We start from the raw sequence: 15,281 nt of genomic DNA, 5'->3' as shown, positions 1-15,281 counted from the left end.
CTTTTTTTCTTTGTTCCACTTGCCATTTCTGGACTAAATAGTTAATATTATTCTGGTATCTTCAATGTTAGTTTTGCTACTCATTCCTTTATTTTATTGCAGAGGTTAACATATATATTATAATATACATTATTTACTTATTAATGTCTATTAAAATAGTGTATGTTACTTTTTTTTTAGGGTGTTAGAAACATACTCCCAAATCTTTATTGAGCTTTGTAAATCAGATTTTTTCACTATTCAAGATACAGATATAAATTGCATGGGGAGGTTAATATGAACCAGTTATAGTATCCATTCTCCCATTTCAAGTCTTTGTCATTAATAGTTTTCTTGTTCATACTGACTTTTTTTTTTGAGAGGGCATCTCTCATATTTATTGATCAAATGGTTGTTAACAACAATAAAATTCTGTATAGGGGACTCAATGCACAATCATTAATTAACCCCAAGCCTAATTCTCAACAGTCTCCAATCTTCTGAAGCATAACAAACAAGTTCTTACATGGTAAACAAGTTCTTACATAGTGAATAAGTTCTTACGTGGTGAACAGTGCAAGGGCAGTCATCACAGAAACTTTCGGTTTTGATCACGCATCATGAACTATAAACAATCAAGTCAGATATGATTATTCATTTGATTTTTATACTTGATTTATATGTGAATCCCACATTTCTCCCCTATTTTTTTTTAAATAAAATGCTGAAGTGGTAGGTAGATGCAAGATAAAGGTAGAAAACATAATTTAGTGCTGTAAGAGGGCAAATGTAGATGATCAGGTCTGTGCCTGTAGACTAAGTATTAATCCAAGCTAGACAAGGGCAAGACAACATCCACGGATGCAGAAGATTTCTCTCAAAACAGGGGGGGTGAGGTTCTAAGCCTCCCCTCTGTTGATCCCCAATTTCTCACCTGATGGCCCCCCAGCGACTGTGCCTGCCTTAGGTTGTTCCTCCCTTGAGGAATCTTACCCGTCTCTGGCTAACCAGCCATCTTCTGGGGCCATACAGGGAAATATAAAGTTGGTAAGTGAGAGAGAAGCAATATTGTTTGAAAAGGTTAGCTTTTTACTTCTTTGCAGATTTATGCTCTGTGGCTTCTATGCCCAGCATTTGTCTTGAGGCATCTTTACCACTTGGAAGAATTATGATACTCGGTAATTTTCGATATGAGGCACGAATTCTACTAAAGGGCTGTAATTAGGAAGGAAGAAGAAAAGCTATAGAAGTAGCAGACGGAAGAAAACATGGGAAGATTGATTATTTCTTTGACATAACTTCTTGTAGAGTAACATAAGCATGTATAGGTTTTAACAAACTACTAATTAAATTGCATACACACATTAACAGAATAGGAATACAGATACATAACAAAACCAGACCTACAATTACCAGCCATATCCAGTGAAACCAAGAAAACCAGTTAGGTACCCTAGGCATTTGTGAAAACTTATCAATAATGATGGATATTGTCTAACTGAATTTAAATAGTTTGAGAAAAATCAGACAAATTAAAACAACACATTCCTGGGAACTGTTCACATCCCATATGTTCTCTTAACAGTAGATAGTCTATAGTCGCATGATTTTGGAGCACTGCAACTTGCACTTCTCCTAATTCTTGGTGGAGTTCTGACAATATAGATCCAGTCAAATTTGTTGTTTTACTGTATGCACATGCCAGCTTAGATATCTCCTTCTGCACTCCAATGGCAAGTCCAGGAACTGACGAGATGAATACAGCTACAACTGCAACAGCGCCAGAATCTTTGTTGAAGTTTTTTTGATGGTCATCTTCTGGAATGACTCTTCCAGAGGATGTTGATGTTGGAAGTTCTTCTTCATATCGTATCTTTATTCATTTTATGGGTAGCCAAATAAGGCTTTGATCCTCTGTATAAACATAAACCATTTGCCCACACTTTGATACGACCTTTATACCATTGTGAAGAACCTACTGGAGACCACCACACAGGAACTGCTTTTTTTTTAAGAGAAAGAAATATTATCAGAAAAATGTACTTCCATAGCTGATCATCCGACACCCTTAAAAAGATCAAAATTAAGGATATGTAAAGCATGCATTAATCGTTGATTTGAAGTTAATTTTATCCTATCAGGGAGTAATCCCCCCTTTTTTGTTATCATTAATCTACAATTACATGAAGAATATTATGTTTATTAGGCTCTCCCCTACACCAAGTCTCCTCCCCACAAACCCCATTACAGTCACTGTCCATCAGCATAGCAAAATGTTGTAGAATCACCACTTGTCTTCTCTGTTTTGCACAGCCCTCCCATTTCCCCCACCGCCCACATTATACATGCTCAGCATAATACCCCCTTTCTTTTTCCCCACCCTTATCCCTCCCTACCCTCCCATTCTCCCCAGTCTCTTTCCCTTTGGTAACTGTTAGTCCATTCTTGGGTTCTGTGATTCTGCTGCTGTTTTGTTCCTTCAGTTTTTCTTTGTTCTCATACTCCACAGATGAGTGAAATCATTTGGTATTTGTCTTTCTCCACTTGGCTTATTTCACTGAGCATAATACCCTCTAGCTCCATCCATGTTGTTGCAAATGGTAGTATTTGTTTTCTTCTTATGGCTGAATAATATTCCATTGTGTATATGTACCACATCTTCTTTATCCATTCATCTACTGATGGACACTTAGGTTGCTTCCATTTCTTGGCTATTGTAAATAGTGCTGCGATAAACATAGGGGTGCATCTGTCTTTTTCAAACTGGAGTGCTGCATTTTTAGGGTAAATTCCTAGAAGTGGAATTCCTAGGTCAAATGGTAAGTCTATTTTGAGCATTTTGAGGAACCTCCATACTGCTTTCCACAATGGCTGAACGAATTTACATTCCCACCAGCAGTGTAGGAGGGTTCCCCTTTCTCCACAACCTTGTCAACATTTGTTGTCGTTTGTCCTTTGAATGGTAGCCATTCTTACTGGTGTGAGGTGATATCTCATTGTGGTTTTAATTTGCATTTCTCTGATAACTAGCAATGTGGAGCATCTTTTCATGTGTCTGTTGGCCATCTGAATTTCTTTTTTGGAAAACTGTCTGTTCAGTTCCTCTGCCCATTTTTTAATTAGATTATTTACTTTTTGTTTGTTGAGGAGTGTGAGCTCTTTATATCTTTTGGATGTCAAGCCTTTATCGGATCTGTCATTTACAAATATATTCTCCCACACTGTAGGGTACCTATTTGTTCTATTGATGGTGTCCTTTGCTGCACAGAATATTTTCAGCTTGATATAGTCCCACTTGTTCATTTTTGCTTTTGTTTTCTTTGCTCAGGGAGATATGTTCATGAAGAAGTAGCTAATGTTTATGTCCAAGACATTTTTGCCTATGTTTTTTTCTAAGAGTTTTATGGTTTCATGACTTACATTCAGGTCTTTGATCCATTTTGAATTTACTTTTGTGCATGGGGTTAGACATTGGTCCAGGTTCATTCTCTTACATGTAGCTTTCCAGTTTTGCCAGCACCATCTGTTGAAGAGACTGTCATTTCCCCTTTGTATGTCCATGGCTCTTTTATGGTGTATTGATTGACCACATATGTCTGGGTTAATGTCTGGATTCTCTAGTCTGTTCCACTGGTCTGTGGCTCTGTTCTTGTGCCAGTATCAAATTGTCTTGATTACTATGGCTTTGTAGTAGAGCTTGAAGTTGGGGAGTGAGATACCCCCTACTTTATTCTTCTTTCTCAGGATTGCTTTGGCTATTCGGGGTCTTTGGTGTTTCCATATGAATTTTTGAACTATTTGTTCCAGTTCGTTGAAGAATGCTGTTGGTAATTTGATAGGGATTGCATCAAATCTGGATATTGCTTTGGGCAGGATGGCCATTTTGACGATATTAATTCTTCCTAGCCAAGAGCATGGGATGAGTTTCCGTTTGTTACTGTCCTCTTTAATTTCTCTTAAGAGTGTCTTACAGTTTTCAGGGTATAGGTCTTTCACTTCTTTGGTTAGGTTTATTCCTAAGTATTTTAATCTTTTTGATGCAATTGTGAATGGAATTGTCTTTCTGATTTCTCTTTCTATTAGTTCATTGTTAGTGTATAGGAAAGTCACAGATTTCTGTGTGTTAATTTTGTATCCTGCAACTTTGCTGTATTCCAATATCAGTTCTAGTAGTTTTGGAGTGGAGTCTTTAGGGTTTTTTATGTACAATATCATGTCATCTGCAAATAGTGACAGTTTAACTTCTTCTTTACCAATCTGGATACCTTGTATTTCTTTGCTTTGTCTAATTGCTGTGGCTAGGACCTCCAGTACTATGGAAAATAACAGTGGGGAGAGTGGGCATCCTTGTCTTGTTCCAGATCTCAGAGGAAAAGCTTTCAGCTTCTCACTGTTCAGTATGATGTTAGCTGTGGGTTTTATCATATATGGCCTTTATATGTTGAGGTACTTGCCCTCTATACCCATTTTGCTGAGAGTTTTTATCATGAATGGATGTTGAATTTTGTCAAATGCTTTTTCAGCATTTATGGAGATGATCATGTGGTTTTTGACCTTCTTTTTGTTTATGTGGTTGATGATGTTGATGGATTTTTGAATGTTGTACCATCCTTGCATCCCTTGGATGAATCCCACTTGGTCATGGTGTATGATCCTTCTGATATATTTTTGAATTCGGTTTGCTAATATTTTATTGACTATTTTTGCATCTACTTTCATCAGGGATATTGGTCTGTAATTTTCTTTTTTGGTGGGGTCTTTACCTGGTTTTGGTATTAGGGTGATGTTGGCTTCATAGAACGAGTTTGGGAGTATTCCCTCCTCTTCTATTTTTTGGAAAACTTTAAGGAGAATGGGTATTATGTCTTCTCTGTATGTCTGATAAAATTCCCAGGTAAATCCGTCTGGCCCGGGGATTTTGTTCTTGGGTAGTTTTTTGATTATCATTTTAATTTCTTTGCTCATAATTGGTTTGTTTAACTTTCGTTTCTTCCTTGGTCAGTCTTGGAAGGTTGCATTTTTCTTGGAAGTTGTCCATTTCTTCTAAGTTTTCCAGCTTGTTAGTGTATAGGTTTTCATAGTAGTCTTTAATAATTCTTTTTATTTCTGTGGAGTCTGTCATGATTTTTCCATTCTCGTTTCTGATTCGGTTGATGTGTGTTGATTCTCTTTTTCTGTTAATTAAGTCTGGATAGAGGCTTATCTATTTTGTTTATATTCTCAAAGAACCAGTTCTTGATTTCATTGTATGTTACTTTTATTAATGTAAATACAAGATTTTGACTCTATTCACTCTCTTCCCACCTGTTGTGTTTTACTGCTGTGTATTTTACCTTTACATAAGTTTCTTTTTTTTCCATTATGTTATTCTCCCTATTTTAAAGAGTAAATGTTTTTTCATAATTACCTCCAACTAACTTTTCTTCTTCCTGATGGTTTCATTTATATCTGCAGTTCTGTGCTTCATTGAGTAATCATTATTCTATATTCTGAATAACATACTTTATAGCATTTCCTCTCAGCCTTTATGTAAGTAAATACTTATTTTGTCATTTTTCTCCAAGAATTTTCTATTCAATTATATTTCCAAGTTGGAAGTATTTTTCCAGCACTTCAAAAATATCATTTCATTGTCTTCTGGCTCTCCCTGTCTCTATTGGAAAGTTCATCACCAGTCAGTCTAAAGACTGCTTCATTAAAGGTAAGGTTCAGAGACTATGACTCCACTAACCCACTCCTTTGTATTCTGAATAAAGTCCCCAGTTTCATAAGGGCACACATGCATGTGTATATGTGTGTATGTGAGCAAAGCTGTTCATTGTAGTATTATTTGTGATGACAGAGAGACACTGAAAAAAAGATATCCATAATCAGGGAATGATTAAGAAAATAGTGTTGCTTGCATGCTCGGGAAGTCTATAAAATAATCATGAGCAAGAAGTGAAGTATACATGAAAACATAAATACATTTAAAAATAATAAGAGTTGAAAGTAAGCAACATAATAAAATTTTAGCAAAATAAACAGGTGTAAGTTTCTAAAATAAACATTTAATAAATGACTTCATATTCACATATTTAAAAATATATTCTGTATGAACAGAATGCCAAAGGACGACAGGCCTGAGGATTGGGAGTGAGGTAAGGAAATGAAAATAAAAACAAACAGCCAAACAAGAAAGGGAGCTAGAAATGACAGAGTTAGCATGCCATTAATAAAAAGGTACCATGAAGTTCCATCTTGAACTTGCACCTGAGTGTCCATGAATCCATTAATGAGTTAATCAGTTTGGGAGTCATTAGCATACAAAGGCATTTGGGTTCAATGAGAGCTGAACTCAGGGATAGGCTAGCCTAAAGAAATGCAGAGGAAAAGGAAAAACAAATGGGACTATATAGGAAGTATTCTCTGTGTGATGTATTCCAGAAGTCAAGGAGACTGAGGGTTTCTAGACAAAGGGATTAATCAACTGTAGTCAATATTGTTGACAGGTAGGACAAGATGGGCATAGAGAAAGATCTACTAGATTTAGTGACATGAAAGTAATTTTAAAATTGACAAAAGCTACTTCAGTGAAGTGATGAGATGGAAGATATTCTGGAAGCCATAAGGGGGCAAGAATTATTTCAGGATGAGTAAGTGAAGAGAATGAACACTGGCAATCTTTAGAGAATTTTGCTATCCAGATAAATAGAGAAACAAAACAGGATGACTTTGTAAAGGGAGTTTATTTGTTTTGTGCCTTTATGAAATGAAAAACACTAGAGGATGAATCAAAAATAAAAGTAATGAGCATAAACTAACAGCATCTGAGAAAAGTAATGTGGATTTTTAGAAGTTGTTCAGGAAGAACCAACTGCAGTCTCCTTTAAGGGATCTATGGCAATGATATAAAACTATTATTCATAGTCTCTCACCTTCATATTAATTTACAAATGTTTTAATATTATAAAGAAATATTAATCAATTCTCCTTTTATTCTTAGCTCAAAATAAAAAAAGAAACCATTGTTTCCCATAACCCTATAATTATAGAAATATACTTATTATAAAATTTCATAAATGTCATCAAGAGTTCTGCTTCTATCTCCAAACTGTGCCTTCTTTGAAAGTTATCTTGAGTCAAACAGACAACCCACTGGTTGGGAAGGAGACAATTATGTGAATGGCTCATGTTAGGAGAAACCTGACCAGATACTTTCTCATTAGATACCCAAAGGCTTATACCTCATTATACTAATGACCTCGTGGTACACTTTCTAGTTTCATCTTTAAGAAGTTATTGAGAAAAGACAAGTTTTATAAATAATAAGAATATACAGTGCATTTTTTCCAGAGTTAAATTGCAGTTACCAAACTGGAAATAACATTCACAGTTTAAAAACAGAGCAATTTGGGTCATCTGACCCCAGATCATTAATTTCACCTGGCTCTGTTTTCTGGCTAATTATCCCTGCTTCACATTAGTTTTTATCCTTCCTTGAATCTGATTATTATTGAGACCTGAGTTTTACTGGGAAACTGGAGGCAAAAAACCCATGTGGAGGGTGATGTGGCATGAAATTTATTTTGCTATACTGCAGTAATTTTACTGGGGATAGACTGCCCATCATGATTTCCTGGCAAGGCCAGATACCTATTCTTGGCAAGTCTCCTCACTAAACAGACAGAAATAAGTATTCTTTGCTTGCTCATCCCACCCTAAACAAATGTTCCTTTTATATGTTATGAGATTTGGTACCCTTAGAACCTGGAAAGATTCTGATAACACAGTCTCGTATCTGCTTGGTTTTCACCCCATAGACAACAGGGTTCATAGTGGGAGGCAAGAGCAGATAAATATTGGCCACAATGATATGGCAAGATGGAGAGATCGTGTGGCCCCCAAAGCGGTGGGAAAAGAAGGAGAAGAAAGCTGGGCTGTAGGAGAAAACAATGGCACAGATGTGGGCAGTGCAGGTGCTGAAGGCCTTCTGCCGAGCGTCTGCTGAGGACAGGCTGACCACCGCCCGGAGGATCATGGTGTAGGAGACTGTGATGCACAGGATGTCAAAGCCCCCGATGAGGAGGGCAACCATCAGGCCATACACAACATTGGCCTTGATATTTCCACAGGATAACTTAGCTATAGACATGTGGTCACAGTAGGTGTGGGGAATTATATGCCCTCTGCAAAAGGGAAGGCGCTTGGTGAGGAAAGTAAATGGAATGATGAGCAACATCCCTCTGAGAAAGGTGGAGAGCCCAGCCTTTGCAATGACAGGATTGGTGAGGATAGTTGAGTAGCGCAGAGGGTAGCAGATGGCCATGTAGCGGTCCAGGGCCATAAGCATGAGCACCCCAGACTCCATCCCTGTGAAGGTATGGACCAGGAACATCTGGACCAGACAGCCATCAAAGCTGATTTCCTTGAAATGGAACCAGAAGATGCAGAGGGCTTTAGGGATTGTACTAGAGCACATGACAAGGTCAGTAAAGGAAAGCATGGCCAAGAAGTAGTACATTGGCCTGTGCAGGGCATCCTCATAGTGGATGAGGTAGAGGAGTCCACAATTTCCTACCATGGCCACAACATACATGGAGCAGAACGGGAAGGAAATCCACAGGTGCATGTCCTCCAGTCCTGGAATCCCATTAAGGATGAATGAGGCTGGGGTCAGGTCTGTCTGGTTCAGCATTAGCGTGACCAGGCTGTTACAATCTTTAATCATCTTATAATGTTTGTGGATCCTCCTAGAGATAAGAGAAAAATACATCTTGGTCATAGTCACTGTCTTTATTTCTTTTGTCTTTTCTCCCCAAAGTACATTTTAATGGCTAAACAAGCAGTGTTTTTTTTCCTGATCTCCAGGGAATATGAGCATAAACTCTGTTTAAGCCAAATAATAATTTCTCATTCATTCATTTACTCATTCATCAATGTAGACAACAAATAAGTTTTAGTGACTAATACTTGCCTTGTTCCCTACAGACAAATAATATCAACTTATAAAAGGTAAAGTTTTGGTTATTATTTTCTGAACCTACTTTTGTTAAGATATTTTAAATATTAATAATTGTGCATATTCTAGGCAGAAAAATCTAGGTGAAAATTCATGAAACTTTAGATTCTATTTTTGAGAAGAAAAGATATAGTGATGTTTCTTGAGTGTGGGCATAGAAGGCTCATTTTCAGGCTAGATATTGGTGAGGGCAAGATCATAAAATACCTTATCAATCTCTGATTAGCAGGATTCTAAGAAAATGGTCAGCCTGAGGGTCCCAGTGTAGCTACCTGTTTCTCAGATACCATTGAAAAGAGCAGGTGTCAAAATGTTTTAAGAAATACTGAAATATAGTTTCATGAAATATAGTACTGAAATATAGTAACTATGATTTGGAAAACACAAAAGGAACCTCTAAAAATAAAACCAGAACATAAATGCATAAATCACTGTAAAAAAAAAATTAACCAAGCAAAACATCCCCATCATAAAATAGAGAAAACAAAGGATTCCTAAAGAACTCCATAAAATATTAAGGTGACAAAATCAGATTAAATGTATTGGTTTGGACTATTAAGGTAAATTACTTAAACTCCCCTATTCCCCTATACAAGTGAACATAAATCTGTCAACTGTATGAAAATGTATGTAGGTAGTACAAACAGCCACATGATAAAGAAAACCAACAAAGTAAAATAATGTACAATTGTCAGAGAAAATCCACAAAATTTGGAGCAGCTATATTAATATCAGATGAAGTAGAAATTAAAGAAAGCTGGGGCAAGATTTTTTTCTTTTTTTGAAATTCTAGGTTAAAATTACAGGATGTGATTATAGTTGATTGTTAACTATGATGATTCTACTCTATTTTTTTAAATTTCACAATCCAAATCATGGGAAGCAGGGAAAACTTCTTACATAAATTATTAACATGCAGTAGGTATTAATATGAGGACTTTCCAAATTAATACTTAAATTTTACAAGAGTTCTAATTTTCAATTTAATTTCACTGTTTGGCTTTAAGCTAACATTTCTGATTTGTTATTAATCTTCATTTAGAAAAAATAGTCAATTACAGTAGTTAGTCTCAATTCTATGCACAATGTTTCCTCTAGGACCAAAATGGCAATCCTGAATTCATTAGTGTTTTAAATACAATTACAAATGTGTTTACAAATAGGTTTACAACATTTCAAAGAATTGTCATATATCATTTACCAATGTAGATTTAAATATACAAAGCACAATTGTTTGCAATATTGGGAAGATAAACCTTACAGGTAATGTTTTAAAGCAATTTCTGACAATTTTGTATTCACGATTATTCTCTTTAAAAAAAAATTTATTCCATAAACTTTTACCCATTATGATCACCTATAAGCCCCAGTCTCTATCTCTGTGTCTCTAGTTACCCACTTTTGCAGCCTTGTTTTTAATTTAAGCCAATCGTGGCAATTACAGACAATGCTTAATTCTACATCTTAATTTTTTCCCTGTAATACCTACTAAACAATAATGTCAATATGCTCTTTTTTCATAAGGATAACTTTATTAATTCATAAATGGCTTTATTCTTACAATAAGTTCTAGTTCCTATACAGCTTCAATACATTTGTCAAATGCCCAGTCAGTGATACAAGTTTAAACCTAAAATTACAGTATACATAAGAAATTTAATCCGTTGTTTTTTCCCAATAATCTAAATCAATATCTCTTACCAGAAAAATTCTTGATATTCTGCCATGGTGTATAGGCAGGGTTTCTGGACATTACTACACTTCTCTTACCATTTATAAAGTACAACTTTATATACCAACCACTGTTGATCTTCATTTCCAAAATGTATAGGCAACAGTGTGTTCTCCTGCTGTGTACCAGTCTGAGCCTATCATAACCAATATTGCACCTGCACCAGCTCTTGTGATTCTTAGTATAATTGCAAGCTGCCCTCAGCAATAACCATAGAAAACTTTGAAAGAGACAAGGTTGATTACTTACAAGTCCTGAAAATTACTTGGCAAACCTGGAGCCACACAGTGAGGCTGGCAGGGTGGTACAGATATGATGTTCTGCTTTTACTGGGGGCCAGGATGGGGGCCTAGGGTTTTGGCCCCTCCATCAGGGATCACTCTTTATTGATGAATTTAAAGCGTAAGAGTGGGAATTTAAAGTGCAGGAAGAGATTAAATAAGCCCAAATCGTTATCAAAATCAACAGAGACCTCTAAACAACGTTGGGGAGGGAGGTGGGTCTGGAAGTAGCTGACAATTTCTTTATTTGACAGAGCCATTTTGAAGTGGACGCCTCCTTGAAGCAAGTGGATGGCTATTTGAAATCAAATCTTAAACCAAGCACTATTACAAAATAGAAGGAAATTTGTTAGGGCTTATACTACATCCACCCACTAGATGATTCTTAATTTGTATGACTTGAAAATAGGTCTCTCTGGATATGTATCGCTACAAGATATATAGTGGCCTAAAATATATTTTGGCACAAGAAAGCATTTCCAGAGAGACCCTAACTCAAGTGCAGTCAGGCACCCGAAGGGAAAAGGGGAAGGCAGGTGGGCTGAAAGAGAAATTTGGACATGATTCGCATGACCTAGAATTGTTCTGTGTTTCCCTTTATTTCCTGACATGGCAGTGGCCCAATCCTGACTCCCACCACTCCCAAAGCATGCACCCTTTATGTTTAGAAGAGGGGTTTATATAGGGGCATGGTCATTATGATCATCTGAATTGATTTTAATGTCATATTAGGGAAATAATATTTCCAGCAGCCCCCACATCATCACCTTGCATCGTCTTGTGAACTGAACCTGCATCATGGAAGAAAACATTAATATCTGTGGGGCAGGGGTGGCATGGTAAAAGCAGCTAGTATCTACCTTAAATCCTTTTTCCTCTTTACCTCTATGGCCAAAATGGAAATTATCCGGTCACAGACCCCTATGTTGTCATACCGAAATACCTTAGTGTTTGGAGACCAAAACAATGATATGAAATACATCTGGCCCAGTTTAGCAGGAACTTGGTTGTCTAAACATCACAATCTCTGGACAAGTTCTTAATTCTGGATTCCCTTGATTCTGACTGTTGACCTAAGCCTGAAGGAAAGTGAGTGTTATATAATCCAAATATCCCAAGGGAGCATTTAAAATCAGCAGTGACACAATGCTGGTATTGAAATCAGACTAATTTCCAGAGTGACTGGCGAATATCTAAACAAGTATGTAGGTATGCATGTGTGTATGAATGCATGTGCACATGTATATATTGATATGAATGTGTGTGTGTGCATGTGGATAAATAGCTGGATATGAATCAGAAATGAGATATTTTAATAGAAACTAATGATTCACTACTTCAGGGCTTGGTTCCTTTCCCTATGAAATTTTGCAAAAGCCTTGGGAGAACCAAGTTGAATACATTTAAATTATGTGATTTATTCACAGAGTTGTTTATTCAATTACTCTCTTAAGATTACCTTTTAAAATATATTTATTTGTCTTTCCATTGAAGAAACTTTGAACATTTATATTTTGAAATATATTAATATGAGTGTATGCCCAGATAGAAGCTTTAATAGAAATGGGATAATGTATCGTTAGAGTACACAAACAGTACTTTAAATGTTTCTCTAAAACAGAATTTTTAAGACTGTACAAATGTCTGCAAATAGATGAGTAAAATTCATTTAAATATTTTTCTCTTATGCTTTGGTTTTTATTTAATAAAAATGCTGCAATAAATATACTTGTTCATGAATCATATGTGACACTCTAGACTGAATCTTTATTGAAAATATATTCCTAGTAGTGTATAAGATTTTTCATTCTATCATGCCAAGAACAAATTTCTCTTTAGAAAGTCTATACCAATTTTATTGGAGAAACATATATCAACATTTAAATTTAATTTTGCTTAATAACTAAACATACTGACTTTTTAATTCTAATCTTATTACACTCAGTTTTGAGATTTTTAAAATTACTTTTTACTTATGAATCTCACTAAAGGTTCTTTTCAATCTAATATAACTTCTTTGAGAGTGAAAAGACATAGGAGAGGAGGTAAGATTGTGTGTTTCACAGAAGTCACAGCAGATAGCTTTTGGAGAAGTAGATATGGCCAATAATACAACATGTTATGAAATAGTCCAATTAGAAAAGAATACTGTTGGCTTTGATGACAGATGTTTCACTGGAAAGTTTAACTTTTGGTTGAAGCCAGATGACAATACAGGGACGGAATAGGGGTCAAGAAAGCAGAAATACGTAGTTTCAAAAATAACTTCCAATAAAGGCTTGACATCCAAAATATATAAAGAGCTCACATACCTCAACAAACAAAAAGCAAATAATCCAATTAAAAAATGAGCAGAGGAGCTGAACAGACAGTTCTCTAAAGAAGATATTCAGATGGTCAACAGACACATGAAAAGATGCTCCACATCGCTTGTCATCAGAGAAATGCAAATTAAAACCACAATGAGATATCATCTCACACCAGTAAGGATGGCTACCATCCAAAAGACAAACAACAAATGTTGGCCAGGCTGTGGAGAAAGGGGAACCCTCCTACACTGCTGATGGGAATGTAAATTAGTTCAACCACTATGGAAAGCAGTATGAAGGTTCCTCAAAAAGCTCAAAATAGAAATTTGACCCAGGAATTCCACTTCTAGGAATTTGCCCTAAGAATGCAGCACTCCAGTTTGAAAAAGACAGATGCAGCACCCCTATGTTTATCACAGCACTATTTACAATAGCCAAGAAATGGAAGCAACCTAAGTGTCCATCAGTAGATGAATGGATAAAGAAGATGTGGTACATATACACAATGGAATATTATTCAGCCATAAGAAGAAAACACATCCAACCATTTGCAACAACATGGATGGAGCTAGAGGGTATTATGCTCAGTGAAATAAGCCAAGTGGAGAAAGACAAATACCAAATGATTTCCCTCATATGTGGAGTATATGAACAAAGAAAAACTGAAGGAATAAAACAGCAGCACAATCACAGAACCCAAGAATGGACTAACAGTTACCAAAGGGAAAGGGACTGGGGAGAATGGGAGGGTAGGGAGGGATAAGGGCGGGGAAAAAGAAAGGGGGTATTACGATTAGCATGTATAATGTAGAGGGGGCATGGGGAGGGATGTGCAACACAGAGAAGACAAGTAGTGATTCTGCAACATCTTACTATGCTAATGGACAGTGACTGATGGGGTTTGTGGGGGGACTTGGTGAAGGGGGGACCCTAGTAAACATAATGTTCTTTATGTAATTATAGATTAATGATAACAAAATAATAAACAAACAAACAAATAAATAAATAAATAAAATATTTTCCAGAAACTTACATAAAAAGGAAGGTTACTAAGGTCAAGGGAAATTTTGCTTTTAGGTAAAAGTGCCATCAATTCAAACAGGTTGTGAACACAAGAACTGAGCCATAATCTAAGCTCCCAAAAGCATATTTTGAGACACTTGTTTGATTAGGAAAAGGATTTAATAATAAATGAATATAGTAATAAAGGAAGAAATAATGGCTTTGATGACAAAAGTTCTTGTGAGGATTACAATTTTAGTTTGCTTCAGTTTCATTTTTATTTCTGGAATAGAAATTAATAGAATATAGAACCATGAGGGGCAGGAGGTGTATAAGAAGGCTGAGTATGTTAAAAGCTTATTATTGCAAACTATGCAGCAGATAAAAGTATAGCCATGTGGTAATGGGATCACAGTTAAAATCTGAAACTGTGAGCAAACAGTGCTCATAATCTGTATTTCTATACTTTCTTTGAAAGTGCTCCACACTGACTATAGGAACATGTGACACAGAGTACAGAATTGTTCCATCATTATGGTTACAGGGTTGTATGCTAGGAAGATGGTCAATTTGAAGCATAAAATAGAAATTTAGCTGGTGAACCATGGTGTTTAGAATTATATAAAATTATTTAAAATCTGTTAGGAATATCACAATTTGAAGATTAGAATGAAAGTAATTAAGACCAGTGCCACCCCATGCACTGGCAATCATCCTATAGAACAAGGTAAAGATTGTCTTTCCCTTGGAAAAGAGTGTTTTAGCATATTTATTAAATTCAGATGTTTGCAAACTGTTTATCGCCACCTATGTGAAGTATCACAATCAAAATATTCATACCCCTGAGAACAGAAACTTTAAAAAGCTGGTCCTTAGTTTTCTGCCCTCAGGACTGATACTCCCCAAGGGTGGGAGGTTTAGTCAATTTCCAGCAGGGGGTTGGTGTCTTCTCACCCTAACAATGTAGGATGGCATAC

The 15,281-nt window shown here is 36.1% G+C and overlaps 1 protein-coding gene across 1 annotated transcript; it reads right to left on the bottom strand.

Moving 5' to 3' along the window:
* Positions 1-7,696: 7,696 nt before the first annotated feature.
* On the bottom strand, positions 7,697-8,762 carry LOC118933044 (olfactory receptor 52N4-like). Its single transcript, XM_036927013.2, has one exon. It carries the CDS (start codon positions 8,741-8,743, stop codon positions 7,697-7,699), a length of 1,047 nt encoding a protein of 348 aa, XP_036782908.2. The 5' UTR covers positions 8,744-8,762.
* Positions 8,763-15,281: the final 6,519 nt, after the last annotated feature.

The sequence above is a fragment of the Manis pentadactyla genome, chromosome 9, assembly GCF_030020395.1.
Source record: "Manis pentadactyla isolate mManPen7 chromosome 9, mManPen7.hap1, whole genome shotgun sequence".
Classification (NCBI taxonomy): Eukaryota; Metazoa; Chordata; class Mammalia; order Pholidota; family Manidae; genus Manis; species Manis pentadactyla.
The sequence above is the reverse complement of the archived record's forward strand: the minus strand, read 5'-3'. Positions and strand labels throughout refer to the sequence as shown.